This window comes from Aythya ferina (assembly GCF_964211825.1).
Source record: "Aythya ferina genome assembly, chromosome: 8".
NCBI classification, from domain to species: domain Eukaryota; kingdom Metazoa; phylum Chordata; class Aves; order Anseriformes; family Anatidae; genus Aythya; species Aythya ferina.
In genome coordinates this window covers 22,195,991-22,214,195 of record NC_140304.1, presented here as the reverse complement: position 1 = coordinate 22,214,195, position 18,205 = coordinate 22,195,991, and the positions used below count along the sequence as shown (strand labels likewise).

The following is an 18,205-nucleotide window of genomic DNA, read 5'->3' as shown; positions in this document are numbered from 1 at the left end:
TATTTACAGCGTGCTCTGGGGCCGTGCGGGGCCCAAGGAGTGCCGAGTGATGGCAGCGGACAGGGACACTGCCGCGCCACCTCTGCACCCAGCTCCCACCCTCTCCTGCCAGCACAGCCATTGGCCACCCCAGTGGGAGCGATGGAGACACCCCGAAAAATGGGTGCTGGGTGCAGCTGCCTACATTTGCCTGGAAAACAAATTATGTTGCTTCCTTGGTTGGTGGGCTCTGGGTAGGTGAGGGGCTATGTCTTTGGGAGATCCTGGGGCATGTCTCTAATTTAAATTACGAGTGCATGTCCAGAAGCCTGGCTGCCCCATGTGGGCTGGGCAACTGCAGCCGGTTCCTCCTGCAGTGGGTGCTGCCTCTCCACACTCACAGGGATTGCCTTTGCTAGCTTTGCCTGTCAAACCCAAAGCTGATTTGCAAAAACTCTGGGTCAGAGATTCATCCACACACTCAGTACAGCTGCAGGAAGGGGGATAGGCAGATGAAAACAAATAAATGGCTGCTTCCCGTAGTTTACTGGCAGTAGAGGTCAGTCATGCTCAGGACTGTGATTGCCATTGTGCCACCTTGTGCTTATCTGTGTTGGAGGCAGGCAGCACGTTCTGCGGTCACAGCAGCGTGGCCATGCAGGCAGAACAATCATCTATGAAGCACTTTGTGAAATGCTGTCTGACGTGAGGAACCACTGTGATGAAGGGATTATTGACGTGGAACAAGCACACTTTGTGGGGTCACTGCAAACACGGGCCTTGCAGCGCTCTCCTCCGGGAAGCAAAGCACGGCTCCTCTTACTGCAGGAAGGGGATCCTGGGCTTTGCTCTGGTCGGTTGGGGAGTCGGATCCATTTAGCCACCAGCTCTCACACCAGGCGATGAACACATCTTAGGGATCCACCAAGGGATCAAACCCAAGCTCATTTGTTCCTTTGCATTTTTTCTGGAGAAGAGGTTTCTATCTGCACAAATCCCCCAGGTCAGAGGCAGGGTAGGAGACCTCTCTGGGAGGTTTCTTGGGGACGCTCAGCAAGGACTCTGCAGCTTCAGACAAGGAACCAGCAAGCCTGGTGCAGCCGTGCCCACCACACTTGCTGTCCTCTAACACAGAGCCATAGGACCACAGGGTGGTTCCACAGCACCTCGGTTTCTATTGGATTCACAGACTCGAACGTTTTTGCTGAATCATAATGGACTAAAAAAAATAGTGACAAAAATACCCCTTTCTGTTATCATTTGCACATTCTAATCCAAGGCACCGCATGCCAGAAACCATAATGCACTGATACGTTTCCTGATAGGAAACGCAAACACCCTGCGAGTCCACCTACAGGCCGCCTCAGCAGCATTTCCTAGCCCTGCCTTTCGGGCGGTTTGCTCTGTTCTCTGCACACAGCGGGCCCTGGGGATGCCCTGCAAGGCCAGGTTCAAGGCTGCCGCCAGCACTGGGGCTGCTGCGTGATGCTGCTGCTGTGTGACGATGCCTCCGTGTGACGGTGCCTCTGCATGACGATGCCACTGGCATCCCCAGCCTGCCCATTGCATCGGCAGAGCAGGAGGAGGCAGGGTGCCCGTCTGTGTTGCAGTTACCCCACACTGATGAGATCAGGGACAGGTGGCTGGGAAACCCTTTCCCCGAGGATCATTTCCCTGTTTTTCGCTGACTCCAGGGCACAGCTGGCGGGCAGCCCCAAGGTCAGCCGTCCTCAAGCCACTCTCCTGAGCGACCCTCCTGAGGTGCCACCTCCATGCCCACCTCCCGCTCTGCCCCAGCCACCCGGCCAGGAGCCTGCCTCTGCCCGGAGCAGCCCCCGGGGCGGCGAGGCGCGGTGGTTAATGTGTAACCCAGCCGCCGCCTTGCCCTGTGCCGCACGGCCGCCGGGCTGGCCCCGGGTGAGCGGCACCGCGGGGCGTCGTGGTGGCCGTGGCCTGGCCGGGGGTGGGCGTCCCCCGTCACCACCGCGCCTCACCGGCACGGTCGGCTCCGCCACCCGCCCTCAAACTTGTTTTTCTGCCCGGCAGCTTCCTGGAGCCAAATGGCTCCTGCCGGCCTGCTCCCTGTCTGCGGCCTGCTCTGTGCCTGGGCGGTCGCGGTGGCGGGACACCCCTGCAGCCTCCACAGCCAGGTAGGGGATGGGGGCTTGGGGGTGGGCTCGGGGTTGCCTTGTCCCTGCTGGTTGCTGGAGCACGCCGGGGCTGGCAGGGACTTGCCCGGGCTGCCGTGTTGTTGGCTCTGGGGATTGCTCAGCTGCAGCACCGCAGCTGCCCCCGAGCAGCGGCAGGCAGGGACACCTGAGGGGCTCCCAGCCAAAATCTGGTCTGTACAGGGTGTGTGCAACCTCCAGGGAGCCCCTCGGTCCCTGCTGCCATGTGTGGTGACGCAGGGACTGACTGAGGCTGCAGCATGGCAGATAGGGAGCTCTCGCAGCGGGACCCTTGTCCCCAGCAGCCCCAAGCCTGCACTGTGCGAGCTCAGCACTGTGCCTGTGCGGTGCCACCGCGGCTCGGCCCCGGCACCATCCAGTCCTTGTCAGTCCGGGTTTGTAAGTGCCTGTCTGTGTCTCTGGCAAGCAGGGATGGAAGGGGCTGGCAGGAGATCTGGGAGAATGGGAGGATGGAAGGAGAGGTGGCCGTGAGGGAGGTGAAGGAATGGAAATGCCTGCTAGCTGGAGAGCAGCCAGACTGGAAACCTGGCACCAAGGGCTACAGCAAGTGTCCAGCACGGGACACCCACATGCGGCTCCTATAGTAATAGTAAATAGCAGCAGTGCCTTGGCAGTGTTACATCTCCGGCAGCTTCCCTCCCAGCCAGCCCTGTCCCGGGTAATGCCCAGGCAGGAGTAATGTGTGCTGGGACTGCTCCCCAAACCAGCTTGAATTTGACCATGTCATTTTTTGGAGGGAAAAGGAAATCCATCTGCTTGGGTCAATGGATCTATCCAGCATGGACTGCTGGCTTTCTGGGACAGAGAGCAGCCTCCAGTCTGTTTTATTCTCTAGTACAGATGCAGGCAACCTGCACTAAGCCACTATTTGCTGTGTAGCTACAGGAGCAGGCAGGTGTGGGTGCTGTTTCCCTGCATGGGGCCCGGGGAGCAGCTCCTGGCATGGGCTGCAGAGCCCATGGAGCCTGCTGCAAGGTGACCCCAGGTGGCAACTACCCCAGGAGTGGGGACAGGCTGATTTCTGTCTATCTCCACTTAGCCTGGCTCACATCAAACTGGCAGCTCATGTATTTTTGCACCCACTTGTGTCTTTGTTTTTCTAAGCTCTGCAAGTGTAGTTAATTAACACATTTGAACTTCTGGGCAGTCTCAGTCCAGAGATCCTCCTCAGTACAGAGAGCCCATCACAGACAGCAGCTCTTTCCCCAGGGATGGGCCAACTGCAACGGGAAGAACCTTCTGTATGCTCCGAGCTCCCTTCCAAGAAATATCACTGGCTTGGACCTCTCCTTCAACAGCTTGGTCATGCCTCGTCATGGGACACTTTTGATGCATTTTCCTTCCCTGCACTCCCTCAACCTCTCTGGCAATGCCCTGCTCACACTGAGCCCCGCTGTCTTCTCCAACCTGGGGGCACTACGGCTGCTGGACGTGAGCAGCTGCAGCATCACCTCTCTACATACAGACACTTTCAAGGGCTTGGAAAGCTTGCACACACTGCTCCTAAGAAACAACAGTCTGCAAGAGCTGGAGGTCCCGTTCTTCCTGCCGCTGAGAGGTCTTCTCCACCTGGACCTGCGGAGCAACGCGCTGCTGTCCGTGGATGCTTCGATGTTGCAGCTGATGGAGGCTGTCCCTGAGGTCCAGCTGGATGGGAACCCCTGGGTCTGTGACTGTGCTGCTCACCCCTTGCATCAGTGGCTAAGGCGCAGACAAGGTGAGTCAGGGGACAGGTGACAGGAGAGGTTTCAGACAGGAGGAATTGTGTGTGGGGAGTTTGATCATTTTCTCCAGCCTCTCTGCAGGCTCTGAGGCTGCTGCCCAGGGATTTCTCACCTCCCTGCTGAGGGACACAGAACTGAGCTGTGGTGTCAGTTCCTCACTTGCGGCTACAGACAGTATCAAAGATTTTGAGGAATGACAGACAGAAGGAAAATATTCAGTGAGCTGTAATTTATCCAATTTTCTGGGAAATGACCAGCACATACATTTCGGCTCCTAAATCTATATATATGTATCTGCATGAAGGGACCAGATTTTTACAACCTGCTGAGCATTCAGCATCTCCACCTGAGGAGCAGGATCAGGCTTCAGCCCCCTGAGCTCAGCTCCCAGGCAAGAACAGCCCTATGTCTGTGGGGTTTCTGTCAGTGTCTGTGAATTTGGCACTGCCCAGTTAAGTAGAGCCTGCTAACCATGGACACACACTTGCGCAGCTCTGCTTGTTGCTGACAGCTCCATGATTAGGGATTTTTAACTCTGGTTGTGCCTTACACCGAGCTGGGGACCATCTAGGCTGGAGGGCAGTGCTGGGACAGCCTCGTGAGGCACCCCATCAAGCCAGGAGCAAGCAGGGAGCACTTTCCCTGAGCAGGAGAGGGAACAGATGAGGACCCTCACGTCTCACCTTGGCCTGTGTGTCTCCCAGCCATGCAGGTCACCTGCGCATCACCCCCAGAGCTGTGGGGACAGGACATCTCAGCTCTGGACTCCCAGGACCTGGGCTGCCAAAAAAAGCAGCGGTTTCTGCGGGATGTCAGCCCGGGGCAGCTGACCACAGCCACCCTCAATGACAGTAAGTTGTGTCAGTAAGAACCAGCTCCCTCCTGCCCACCCCCATGGGTGATGTCCCCATGGTGGAGACCCCCTGCTCTCCCCTGCAGCTCGCGGTGCTGCAGCCTGGCCCACGGTGCCCTGACATGCCTGTTCTCTGCTGCAGCCACCACCGTGCCTGTGGGGAAGGGAGGAAGGAGCTGGCCATACCTGGTGGGCTTCCTGGTGACTGCCATCAGCATCTCCATCCTGGTGGCGCTGGTGGCCAAGTGCAAGCTCTGCCACAAGAACTTCGTCAGCTACCACCACCGGCCGCTGCCTGAGACCAGCTCGATTGGAGGCAACCCCATGGAGGAGGGCCTGGGCTGGGACAGGGGCTCCTCAGGCTGGGGTGGTGGCGAGAGCCACCCCATGCCCAATGTCACCGGCCTGCAAGCTGAGGATGACGACGGCTTCATCGAGGACAACTACATCCAGCCCAGTGAGCAGCTGCGGGAGGAGGAGGAGGAGGAGGAGAGGCAGTCACACCTCTCCATCTGAGGCTGCTGCCCCTCTCCATCCCCACGCCCCCATCTCCTTCCTGCCTTTTCCACTCACCCTTGGCTTTTGTCCCCATGCGGAGGGGAGCAGGAAGGAAGGAGTGGGGAGAAGGGGTCCCCATGCCCCAGTGTGATGCCAGCAGGGCTGCACCGGTTTGGAGACACCAGACACGCTGCTGCTCTCCCAGCCCTGCTCGGGTGCTGAGGAGGAGCAGGATGGTGCTGACTGCAGCTGGACGAGGAGGATTAAAATGTGATTAAAGTGTGATTCAACCCTGCCTCTGCCTGCGATGGTTTTCTGGGGCTCTCCCTGTGGCTCCATAGCTGACCAGGGGTGTGGGGCTGCCTGGCAGGGTCTCTGGACCCCTCCTGGCATGGGGGATATGTCACGCCAGCACCGCTGGTAGCTTTGCTGGGTCTCTGGCAAAGGAGAGTTACTCACCTGGGCTTTCCTCTCCTGTGGTAGGGACAGTGTGTGTCACTGCTCTCTGCCACAGGTTGAAGCATCATTGTGCGTTCAGCAAACCTTTACCAGCCCACAGGAGAAAAGTTTAGGGCTGTAACAGCTGCTTAATTGTTAATTGTCTGACTAAAGTTGTTAATTATCTGACTAAACTTGTGTAGTTTTAGCAATATCTTTTTATATTCCCTTTCACAGAAGTCCATACCTGGAGTATGGCCGCTTGCCTTGCAGCGCCAGCTGAAGGGCGCCATACCAGCACGCGTCCAGCTGCCAAACCTGCCTTTTTGTCAACAGCCTCCTGCAGCCAACTGGGTGAAACCATGCCAGGAGTTGGCCTATACGTTTGGCTCTGATGGCTGAGTGTTTTGTCAGCCAGCTCACTGCTTAGATTGCAAACACTTCACGTGTTGGCCCTGTGTGTGCCAGCATGGCTCCTGTCCCACTCACGGAGCTGCGAGGGGCAGGCAGTGCTGGGACGCTGGCATGTCCCATGGAGCGGTGCTGCCGGGCCCCCCAGCAGCCATGTCTGCAGCTCCCCGTGCTCTGCCACGTGCAGCATGACTTGCTGCTGTCAGGAAGCTGGGTCTGAGCCTCCCTCTGTGCTGGCATCACGTTCATTCCTCCCGCCGCCATGCGGTGTTCACGCCGATGCTGCCAGCAGCACGTGCGGTTGATCGGCTCGCTGGGTGGTAGAACAGGGAAAGCGAGGCTGAACAGCTAGGGAGAGCTGGAAGGATCCTGTGTCCTCGCTGTGGACGGCAGGAGTGTGCTCTCCTCGTGCGGGAAGGCTGCTCTGGCAGCAGGGGCCGCTTCCAGCACCACGTGAGGCACCGGGGCCGGGTGCCCCAAGAACCAGCTCCTCAGCTGCCTGCCGGCCAGAGCAGTCCCTCTGCCCTCTGCCGCTCCCTCCAGCTGTATTAACGCCCAGACAGCGAGACATTAAGGAACCAGAGTCTTTGGGGTCTACAGGTTAAAGCATGAAAATAATTAGGAAAAATGGGAGACAAAGCGAGGTCCCAGTTGCCAGGCATATTCCCCCATCCCACGTAAGCTGCTTGTTAGGGCTCTGGCGGGCTGGCACTGGTGGGTGACAGGGGCCTTTCCAGGTGTCTTTGACCAAGCAACCACTGTGAAAAATCTCCCTCCTACCCCAGTAACCCCTCCTGGTGGCAGCAGGACCCCAGTTCATCTCCCTGCTCTACTTCCCTTGATGCTGGAGCCCCCCACTCCCCAGCAGGGCCGTGGGGTACTGTGAGGTCGAGGGGCTCACTGCTTGCCCACGAGGATGGAGTAGGAAAGCCAGGAACTGCAAGACCCTCAGCGGGGACCCCAGCCCATGGTGCTCGGCCCCACCGCAGACTCTGCCCGGGCTGGGACATGGGTGCTGCCTCGGGTTTGCTCAGGCGTTGCTGTGCACTTTGTGCCCTGAGAGAAGAGATTCGCGGCGTAACTTCTGTTCCTGTGCAAACAAACCTGTTGCGTGATCTCGTGCACACCGTCCTGGCGTGTCGCTGCAGGGTTCCTGTGTACTTTTCTCCAGAATTGTTTCCTGCTGTCTTCCTTCTCTATTTTCTCTTCCCCCTTTAAAGCAAGATGTGCTACAAAGGCACCTGGAAAGGCTGTGGTGCCAGGCAGGCACGTGCGCTGGGGCAAAATGACCCCATCTCACGGTACTGATTGCATATCTCCAACCCTGAATTATGCAAATGTTATAATTTTTGCATTCCTGTCATCTCTGTGATGAGATGACACAGCCCAGTCCTTGCTGTCCCTGAAAGCTGGGGAACCCCCGCCCTGCTCTGAGGGTGCCTGGTCATGGGGAATGCCTTCCTCACAGCCCTGCCACTGAGTCCCCTGTGCCCTCCAGACCTCTCTTTTGTTGTAAACCATCTTCTCCTTTGGCACATATTAAGGTATTTATACAGCGCAGTGTATACAGAGGCAGATAACACACGTCAGAGAATGTAAAACAAAGGGCACAACCGGATCAGGTGTCTGATGCAGGGTGGTAGCTTAAAGCATCTTCCGGGGAGGGAAAGTCTTTTCTGAAACCACGAGGAGATGCAAAACCTGGTGGCTTGTTTTAGTGGTCCCTCAGTTTTCTTTCTTAAATGCCACAGCTCTGAACTGAACTCGTCCTGGCTTTAGTTTTGCAGTTTTGCTTTCTGGCCTCACCTTAAGAGCCCTCTTCTACCTCTGCCCCTCACTCTGAAGATACACTATATGCTGTGATTTTAGGAAATTCCTAACGTATTTCACGTAACATAGAAAACTTAAATATGAGGGCTGGGAAAATACATTTAATTTATCTTTAGGAGGCTATTTTCTGAGATTTTCAATATGCTTTTTACAATAAGAACTCATGCTAGATGTAGTAGTTTACTTTTGGTCTCAACAATGTCTTAAAAGAGATTAAACACATAACTGCTTTTTTTTTTTTTTTTTTTTTTTTTTTTACCTCAGGATCTCACTTACTCTCATTCCTCAGTACCAAGTGGTTACTTACTTGTCTACTTTGACCCTGCTCGGATGCCCACCTGTTTATTCTTTAACCGACCAGCACGGATGCTTTCCCGTCACGCGGGGCGCCCAGCACCTCTCCACCACCCCCAGGCAGCTCCAGTGCCAGGGGCAAGCACCTGGCAGCTCGCCTGTGCCGGGGAAAAATGCATGTGGCCGCAGAGCTGGGGACACAAGAGGGTCAGAGCAGGAAAGGAGGAGCCTTCTCGTCCAGGGGTCATCCCTGGGAGCTGCCCAGAGGATGGAGGTTTAGGCTGGCGGATGTGAGCAGCAGCAGGTATGCAGCAGGACTGGTTCCAGGCTCCCCGGAGGCAGCAGCTGCCACCACGAGGCTCGAGGCTGAGCCCCACCGCAGGGCAAAGCAGCTTCTCTGTAAACAACCCGGCCAGCACCGTCACGTTCAGGTGGCTCTGTCTGCTTAATGAGCTCCTGCCGGGGGCATGGCCGGCTCTTAGGCTCATGGGGCAGTGCTAAGGGGGACCTGTTGTGGCGAGGTCCTTGAGCAGAGGGAGATGTGTGAGCTTCGGGAGGTGGGAGTCACGTACCAGGAGATAAGTACAGGCATCTGGGGGAGTGTGTCAGCGTTGCCCTGCTAGCTGATGAGCTGAAACCACAGCCGAAGGATGGACCCCAGGCGGTCGTGATTCCAGCCCCGAGCAGAGATCAGATCTGCACAGCCCTGCAATCTCCTGCTCTGGAGAAGAGCCCACGCTGAAGCACCAGCCTTCGGCACAGCCAACTTCTGCAACACTTTATTATGTTTTTCCATGCACAACACAGGAAATGAGAAAGGAACAAAACAGTAATGCTGCTGCAGGAGGTGAGTCAGTGACAGGCTCCATCCATCTGGGCAGCCTGATACCCAAACCTCGCTCTGCACAGCCAGCCTGTTCTTATCTCTTTCTTCCTTGGGCTGGGAGGTGGTCCCCTGGCATCCTTTCCTGGCACAGTTCCTGTGCATTGGGGCACATTTTGCAGGGGTTATGGAGGGAAGGATTCACATTGACAGGCGGGCAGCACAGAGCTGCGAGCTGGGCACAGACGTGCGTCTTCACAGAAGTGCCCAGGTGTGCAAAACAGCTGGCACGCAGGTCCCTGCGACCTGTCCACGCGTGCAGGGCGGGGAAGCTGGGAGCAACAGGAAAAGCACTGCTGCAGGCAGAGCCGGTGCAGCTCGGTGTCCCTGCACGTGCACCTGCACAGATGTGCACAGCAGCAGCTGCGGGAGGTGCAGAACTTCTGTCCTGCTGTGGCCGTCCCTCCATGCGTGTACACAGCCGTCCCTGCTGAACCTGGGGCTAAGCAGCCCTGTGGGGAAGGACTGCTCTTTGCTACACAAACACAGAACATTTAGCACAGAAGGACCTGAGCTTAGCAGCACAGGATCAGTTCTTGGGTGCATTAAGGGAAGTGGTGCAGAGAGGGGAGAAAACATCAGTTTAGTAAGTTGTATGGATGATATGAAAGTGGCAGAGAAAAAAAAAAAAAAAAAAAAAAAAAAAAGAAGAAGAAGAAACAGAGATCCAGAAAAGAAAAAACAAAACAATGTTCCCATACTTTGGGGAAAACAATCCCAGGCTTCAGGGGGAAGGAATGTCAGTAGGAAAGGGGAAAGGGCAGATGAAGACAGAAGTGCCCTCATGATCTGATTGCGTCATGGATGGTGTGGTCTGGAGCTGCACAGGGATGAAGTCCTCCTTGTCCAGCTGCACCTCATGGGGCTCACAGATGCTGAACCTCCAGCACTGCTTCCAGGTGTAATACAGGCAGTGATAAGGGAACGAGCTATCAACCTCTTCAAAATAAATTTGCTACCAGGCAGCAAAAAGAAAAAGGTTGATCTTTTTCTATTACAGGGACCCTAGTTCTCAGGGGGAACTTGGAAAATAAAGATCAAAAAGGGCAGAGCAGCTCAGGTCAAGGGAGATGGGAGTAGACGGGAAGGTGGAGAGAAAAAGAGAGGGTTGCAGGAAAACAGCTTGGCTAAGAAGGTTGGATGGAAAGGGCAGAAGCAGTGAAATGGTTCATGGGTCCATGGAGGAAATAAAAATGTTGACAGGTAGATTAGCCTCAATTGACAGGAAAAATTTCTGAGTGAGCTGTTAGCCTGCCCCTAGGAAAGGCACCTCAGTGGTAGATACCTCACAGATAAAACCAGCAAAGCTCAGGGTACGGCCCATATGGTAACGGAGCAGCTGTCCTGCTGTGCACAAAACTGTGCACCCCGGAGGGGACTGGGCTGAGCCGCAGCACTCGGGGTGTCTCTGCAGGGGTTGCTGAGGTCGGACACCTCTCGCCTCTCTGGCAGAGCAGCAGCTCTCCACGCACAGCAGCCCCAGGCCTGAGATGGTGGGGCTGCAGCAAGGGAATAGTGGGAAAGATCTTGGCACTGCAGAATCAAGAGGCATTTCAGGGGCTCTGGCACACAGACTCCCCCTCAAATCCCCCCACAAGAACTCTCTCAGAGGCCGGGCTGGGATTACACCACCAGTGGTTGCAGCCTCTCCTGCCAGGAGCAGCATGGCCCAGAGAATGGCAGGAGACACATCTTGGGGTCCCCCGAGGTGCTGGACGGGCTCACCTGGCTCTGTGACAATGGGACACGGCCGGCAGGGCAGGCAGCAGCTGTCGCAGGAGGCTTTGCCAGGATAAAAAGCAGAACAGGCCAGCGCCGTGCTCGTAAAGCTCCGGATCACAAAGCCTATCCAGGCAACCCAACGTCCCTGCCGCGCTGTTAGCCGAGGTGCAGCAAATGCCAGTCATCTCTGAAGGAAATCCGAGGCACAAATCGCGCCCTTCCTTTGGGAAAGGCCAGCAAAAGCCCTGAGAGGGGCCGTATGCAGCGAGCACAGGCGGAGTGTCTGCGGGTCAGATGAGGTTGGCCATGCTGGAGGTGGGAGGAAGGCGCCTGTTGGCAGCGAGGCGGCCGGAGATGGTGAAGACCCGGATCTCACCTGTCTCCAGGCCCCGCGGGGCAGCCTGGCAGCAGGAGGTGCAGAGCAGGTAGAGCAGCAGGCAGAGGAGGATGACGCTGCCGGCGACCAGGAGGACGATCCCGCTGGTGAACATGCTGGCCAGCGGCCGCGCCGGGCTGAGCTGCATGGTGGTGGTGGAGAGGATGGTGAGCACCACCCCGCAGACCAGCAGCACCAGGGCGCTGAGCAGCAGCACCAGGCAGTCCGATAAGCCCCCGCTCTTCAGGAGCTCAATCTGGTCCCGGCTACGGATGCAGTTCATGTCCTGGATTGCGGAGCTCAGCAGCTGCTTCAGCAGCACGAGCAGGGCCAGGAGGCAGAGCGTGGTGCCCACCGCCAGCCGCCACTCCCCGGACCGGCTGCTGGTGCTGTACAGCAGGATGATGCCCCCGATCCCGCAGGCCAGGATCAGCACCACCGCCACCCCGTAGCACAGGATGGACTTCTTGGGGTCCTGGAACCACCACAGCTCCACGTGCTCCTCCAGGATGTTCCTCTGGATGTGGTCAGCGTCCGCGGGCGTGCGGGGGGTGCTCAGCTCTGCCAGCTCCGGCATGGTGGGCGGCTGGGTGGGGACGGAACGGGGGGGATCACACAGAGGAACTAGACCCTCACAGCAAAGGGGGACGTCAAAGCAGCGGTGGCTGTGAAGGCAGCAACATGTCTCAAGCACAGAGGGTTCAGTCTTGTTCCTTGGAGCCTGGCGGAGCTCCCTTCTGTGGCAGTGCCACTTGCAGAGCTACGGTCCGTGTGCCGGGGCTGAGCCCACCCTCCAAGCAGGGTTGCAGGACATGGTGGAGCATCCCCACAGCAGCGCAGTACCAGAACGTCCAGGGCTGTGTCCTTCCTTTCCTGTGAATTTCATCTGAAAGCCAAGAAGAGAAGATAGTGTTAAACAGAGATCCTGCTTCCCTGTTTTGAACAGTCCCCAGCTGTTCAAAAGAGACAGACCTCACAGACCTCAGTTGCTCGGGGCTGGCCTGCTGACCTTCCCCTGCTGTCCTCACAAAAGCCCCATGCCTTGGGCCGCTCGTGTCTTCCCAGGAGACCTCCGCATGCTGCAGGGAGACCTCAGCCTGCCCTGACCTGGCCAGTTCCCCTTGCAAAGCCCTTGCCTGAGAGAGTCTCCAGCTCCCCAGCCCCGCGTGCCCCACTCGGAGGCTACTGGCACGTCACTGCCCGCGGGGCCCTGCCTGCAGCTGGTGCTGGCAGCGGGGCAGGACGGAGCAGAGGCCAGTCCCTCTGGGGATAAAGCCCCATTCACAGCTCCGGCTTCACATGCTCCCTCATCAGCATCAGCCTCTTGTCACCAACTGGCTCTGCTGCCCAGAGTGACAGCAGGAGGTGGGGGTCTGGGCTGGGGCTTAACCCTTCCAGTCCAGCTGCTGGAACAGGGCGAGCTGCCCTTGCTACATGTCCTCAGCCCCATCCCTGCCCCTGCCCCACTGGCAGTCCCCTTCCCACGTTTCCTGCAGAAACCTGATGGTTGTGTCTCAGCACTTGTATGGAAAGAGCAGAAGCAGCTGGGACCTGGTAAAGCTCAGGTAGGGCTGAGCCCTAGGGACATGTGTCAGACCCTGGAGACCATGAGCTGCCTCCCAGGCAGGATGGTGCACCCTTGGCCATCTCAGACCCACACACAGGAATTGCTTGGAGTCCCACAGGAGCCCAGGGCAGGGACAGGAACTGATGCAGATCCCTTGAGTTCCAGCTCTCTCCAGGAGACCACCAGCCTAACATGCTGAGTTTGTCTTTGTGCTGCACTCAGCACAGTGCTGGGACTCTGGGCTCATTCTGGCTGGCTGGAGAGCATTGGTGACCTCCACGCATAGCAGCCCTGCACGTAGCAGGGACCTTTTCTCCCCAGACACCTCTCACAGACCACATCCCCCAGCGCCCAGGCCTCATCTTGGCATCTCCAGCAGGGACAAACCACCACGGGGAGGGGGAAGAGGGAGGACAATGGTGGGGGTGCCCGAACCAGTCACCGCCTGACAGCGTCAGGCCCAGCTCCCCCTGAGTCACTGTGGCGGCGCAGCGTGAGCTCAGCCTGGACGTGGCTCGGGGCTCGCTGCCAGCTGCTGCCACGTGTCCAGGAAGCCTCAGCCACTGCTGGTGTGCCGGCCTGGGACCTGCCATGCCTCCGCAACTGAGCACCGTGCGGTTCCCCTGCACTGCTGCTTGGTGGGGCCTGGGCTGGGATGCAGCGGGTCGCACTGCCGACGCTCACCCGCAGGCCCACTGGGGACTTGCGGATCCTGGCTATAGCCAGGACAACCAGAAAACATCAGTCGGAGGGGAACAAAAAAAAAAAGCAGTGGTTGAGCATACTGATCTGTGCCCACTGGGACCATTTGATTCTGTACAAGATGGCAAAGATACCTCAGGCTGGCAGCATGGTTGCGTGTGCCTGGGGCACAGGTCCCCAAGCAGGTGAGGGTTTCATGAGGTGCTTTGAAAGCAGAGGGGCGAGAAGACACCAGGCCTGGCAGCACTTCCCCAGCCTAGGCAAACAGCTCAGCTTGCCCTGTGTAAGCACGACTTCCTCCTGCCTTTCCTTCTCCAAGCACGGAGGTGCCTTATCTCATCCTTACCAGAGAACGGGTGAGTTTAGTAGATAGCAGGTCGGTAGATAAGATCAAGATTCTGGACTGAAGAAACGTAAAGCTTGAAGAAGTGCAAAGGCTGTGGCCTTCTGTCACCTGACTGCAGTTGTGCACACAATCAAGCTGAGTCAAACAGTAAGCAAAAGCAACACAGCAACAGAAACCATGAGGAGGGAAAACACCACCAAAAACCAAGCTACAGAACTGCATTCTTATGCTGCTTTTTAAACTTTAGCTGTTTTATTTGCTCAGAATACGGTCAGGGAGCAAGATAAAGCTGTTAGAGCACCTTGCTGCAGAACAAAACACGGTATGTATTTTCTAGTGTTATGTTAACCTATATTAAAAGAATGATTTGGAGAAGCAGGGACTTCCACTAAAGCGTGCCTCCACATTTCCTTGCATCCGACTGAAAATGTTCAGGGAATACATTCTTTTGCTTCATGAGCATCCACTCTTGTTTGGGCTTCTCTAAATTGCAAGGGTTTGTATCCCTGGTGTAATTATTTTTACACTTAGAATCACAGAGTAATTTAGGTGGGATGGGACCTTGTGAACTCATCTGGTCCAAACACCTGCTTAAAGCAGACAACCTCAGAGTCAGACTAGGAGGCTCCAGATCTGGAGCAGGGATGAAACTAGATCTCACATCAACTTTGCTGATGGGTTTCTTTGTGTGGAAGTAAAAAAGGAGAAGAGCAGCCCAACCACACACTGCTTTCTGACTGAAGGTCACATTTCAGACAAAAAATGACAGGCTGTCTCATTCCCCACCGCTGTCTGGCAGGTGGACAAAGAACAGGAAAGCACTGGGAACTCAGGAAAAAACAAAATGTTAGAAAATGTGGCAATGTTTAACTGGGAAATGAGTCGTCACCACCAGGTTTCTGACCACTTCTGGCTGCAGGCGTGAGAGACACATGCCTGCCAACCACCAGGAAACAATATGAGCATTTATTTATTTACTTACAGACTTTTTATGTCTGATTGATATCTGATAGGTGGATCATAGACTGAGTGTTAATTGACATGTTCATTTCAGAGTCACATACAGGTCAGCTGTTGAAATATTCCTGACTTTCCTCCTCTCCCTGAACCTAGGGTACCACGTAAGACGTTGCGTACCCACAGCGTTCAGGAAGGGAAGCCTGGAGGTGGGACAGGCTTCTGCAGCACCCCCAGCTTTTGGAAGGGTTTGATGCAGCTACGTGGATAATGCCAGCCTCATGGAGACTGGGGAGCCTGGCAAGTTTCGCTATGAAATAAACAACAATATATAAAACGTTTTGCATTGGCAGTCTAGATGCCAACAGAGCCTCACAATCTCAAACAGATACAAGCCATCTCCTTCCCCTGTTTCTCCAGTCCACCACAATTTATTTTATTTTGGGCCAGTCCAGCCAAAACCCATTTGGGATGGACTTGTCACTGCTCTGTGCTTCGTATTACCCCTCATCAAGCCCCATGGAAACCTACAGTCCCGAAAAGGCATACAAATTTTCTATCCTTTCAAGCAATTTTCCAGTTCCATGTAGGCTTAAAGAGAATGAAGCTCATATATGTTGCTTTATGCCGGAGTTACTGCTGACAAACCAAGCAGAAGCTCAGAGCCCATCTGTGCCACTGGGATCAGGGACACTTCTGCCCTGGGACATCTCATCCTTGAGAATTTGGGAGAGGGGACAGAGGAACACATGAGGAATGGGAGTACTGAGGCTTTTATGGGGCACCTCTCTTTCTTTCCCAAAATCCTGGCAAGAGATCTGCACTCTTTTGGCTGCTACAGCAGGCACTGATTCCCAATGCTTCTCCTTCCTGGGGCTGCTCAAGCCCTAGGATAACACCTATCTCCTATTGAATACCATAGGCTAGAACACCTCTCTCTTGGAGAGCCCACCCTCTCTCCCCAGCAGTGAGCATCCCTCCCTGCAGACACCATTTGGCTGGTCCTCCACCAGGCTGGTGGAGGACCATCCCTTCCTCCCACCAGGTCAAGGGGCTCTGGGCACACGGGTGGTGGAGAGCTGGTTGTAGCAGGGTCAGCAGGCAGCTGCTTTTTACAGAAATCTTGATAGCTTTGGCACGCTCTGTTACACAGATTTGTGCCTCCCCTCCTCTCTGTGTGTGCAGCAGGCATCCAGCTTCCCGAGCCCACAGGGCCTGTCCTGAGGCACCCCTGCCAAGGGCTGGCTGCGGGTCCTGGAGACCAAGAGGCTCCGGTGCTTTAAGTGCCAAGGAGAAGTGTGACGGTGAGGAGGGGTGAAGTGGAGGCAGAAGGCAGGATCTGCTACGAAGCACCTGTGGAGCAGCCCACGGACCTGCCGGCAGCTACTGGGGGAGTAGGGCCCTTCCCACACACACGGGTCGGGAGTGGGGCCCTTCCCGGGAAGCCAGGCTCACTCACCTGCTGCTGACACCTCGCCCACACCGCTCCTTGCTCCCGGCTGTTTTTTCCAGGCTTTTCATCCACTGGATCAAGCTAAGAAGGGACCTCGCGGGGAAAAAATCTCTTCCCTTCCTCTGGCACCTGCCAAGAAACAGGTGCTCCTGCCGGCTCTCCTTCCTGGTCCGGCGCGGGCAGCACCGGCGACAGGCTGCGAGCCCTCGCGGGGCAGGTGCATTCCCCAGCAGGGTGGCGGCTCAGCAAACCTGCTGCTGGCCTTGGCCAGGCTCCAGAGTCACGCAGGCACCACCTCGCCCTCCCTCCCGCCCCGATCCTGGCGGGCGGCTCATTTCCTCCCGGCTGCTGCGAGCAAAGGGGGTCCAGGGCTAAGGAGAAGCTGCAGGTGAGGGAAGTGTGCAGCCAAGTTGGCAGCGCCAGGGAGGATTTATTAAGCGAGTGTTTGCTGTTGTGTGGTGTTAAATAAAGCAGCTCCTGCTGTCCTGTAAAGGCTAGGGCCATCTGATCGCGTCGGGGCTGGATATTTGTGGAGTGTTAGTCCAGGCGGGTGGTTGAACCAGGCAAGATGTCACAGTGCTTTTCCAGAACTCTGTGCCACCTCCCGTCACCAGGCAGCCACAGGACCCCCTCCCTGGGAGACAGCAGCAGCAGAGCCCACCATGCTGCAGATCTGACTTCCAAGCAATCCGGGGGGGAAGAAAAGGGCAACGAATTTGAGGGGGATCAGGGAAGCAGAAAAGGTCTCACTTGAGAGAGGATGGGGGAAAAGGGAGTAGCAGGAGTCTTGGAGCCAGTAGGGGAATCAGGCTCCTGGATGGAGCACAGGTCCCCTCCCTTGTGGCTGGGCTTAATGATAGGAGAGGGCTACAGAGAGATCACTGCCATGGGTCTGAGCAGCCAGAAAATCTCCTGTGAGATGCAGAAAGAAGCAAAGAGGGCTGAACAACAGTTCTTACCTGAGCAATGGAAAGAGACTCAGTTATTAAGATACATGGTAGTTTTTTGGCAGGCTGTAAGATGAGAAGCTTATGACATGCTAATACTTAGACACCAGTTAGTACGACAGCTGTGACAGGATCTTTTGAACCTTGTGAAATATAATTTCTCCAGTGGTTGGTGAAAACTTAAAATAACAAATGGGATGTGGTGGACATCTCTATAGAAATGCTCTTGAATAACGAGGTTAAATACCCAGAAAAAATTGTCCTTTTCGTGGGCCAGTTAACAAACACATCATCGAAGAGGAAGCCTTGTTCAGCTCTAAAGATGGCCATGTATTCACTTTAAAAAGTGGCCTCTAACTTTATAAAAGCATGAGATGCTCATCAGAGAACACAGACCAAGAGAGGATGAAAGCAGAAAGCACCTTTGCACCCTGAGAAATTCAGAAGACCATCAGAATACCAAACCATAATCGAGTTAAATCTTAATTCTGAAAGCATTTCTACAGCACATGCGTAGGAGATTGATCATGGCCTTGTTTTCCCAGTACAGAGGGAAAATATTTTTTTTCCCAGTGAATCTCTGATAAACCCCAGCTGTAACATTTTGCTATGCCTGACCTTTAATGTTCTCCTTTGACGAACAATGTTTTAGTCACCTCTTACCCACCATGAGCAAGTTCAAAATCCTCTTGAACCGAGTTTGCCAGCTGTCTATGTAGGCTTCATCCATCAGGCTTTGTATCATCTTTAAAATGACATCTTTTTAATGAGGGTGACACACAGGCATACTTTTAAGCATATTAATCACCACTTAGAAATCATTCTTCACCTGCATATGCTTCTTCCTCTTATTAGGACAAGGTTCTTTTTCTTCAGAAAGATTGATTCCATTTCTCTAAACCACATCCATTAAAGTAGTGGCTGCTACCACTCAATTTATTCTACAAAGTGAGGGGAAAATTATACCACATGGGAGTCTAGCAAATTATATGGGTGTGTTCTGAAAATTTAAGAGGGAACTAGTTTCTAAAATATT

General features: G+C 55.3%; 2 protein-coding genes across 6 annotated transcripts; one reads left to right on the top strand and one right to left on the bottom strand.

The window, feature by feature from the left end:
• Positions 1–1,873: 1,873 nt before the first annotated feature.
• Positions 1,874–5,538, top strand: LOC311440619 (leucine-rich repeat-containing protein 19). Of its 2 annotated transcripts, none has more exons than XM_084527731.1 (4): positions 1,874–2,129; positions 3,378–3,885; positions 4,597–4,743; positions 4,888–5,538. In XM_084527731.1, exons 1-4 carry the CDS (start codon positions 2,040–2,042, stop codon positions 5,259–5,261), a joined length of 1,119 nt encoding a protein of 372 aa, XP_084383857.1. In that variant the 5' UTR covers positions 1,874–2,039; the 3' UTR covers positions 5,262–5,538. The 2 variants fall into 2 exon arrangements, with proteins under 2 accessions (XP_084383857.1, XP_084383858.1); XM_084527732.1 differs by having other exon boundaries at positions 1,875–2,129; positions 3,316–3,885.
• Positions 5,539–8,983: 3,445 nt separating this feature from the next.
• TMEM125 (transmembrane protein 125) lies at positions 8,984–16,487 on the bottom strand. Of its 4 annotated transcripts, none has more exons than XM_084527645.1 (2): positions 16,229–16,487; positions 8,984–12,083 (listed from the first exon to the last, which is right to left on the bottom strand). In XM_084527645.1, exon 2 carries the CDS (start codon positions 11,772–11,774, stop codon positions 11,112–11,114), a length of 663 nt encoding a protein of 220 aa, XP_084383771.1. In that variant the 5' UTR covers positions 11,775–12,083; positions 16,229–16,487; the 3' UTR covers positions 8,984–11,111. The 4 variants fall into 4 exon arrangements, with proteins under 4 accessions (XP_084383771.1, XP_084383774.1, XP_084383772.1 ...); XM_084527648.1 differs by lacking the exon at positions 16,229–16,487 and adding an exon at positions 13,813–13,969; XM_084527646.1 differs by lacking the exon at positions 16,229–16,487 and adding an exon at positions 12,170–12,377.
• Between the last annotated feature and the right edge of the window lie 1,718 nt (positions 16,488–18,205).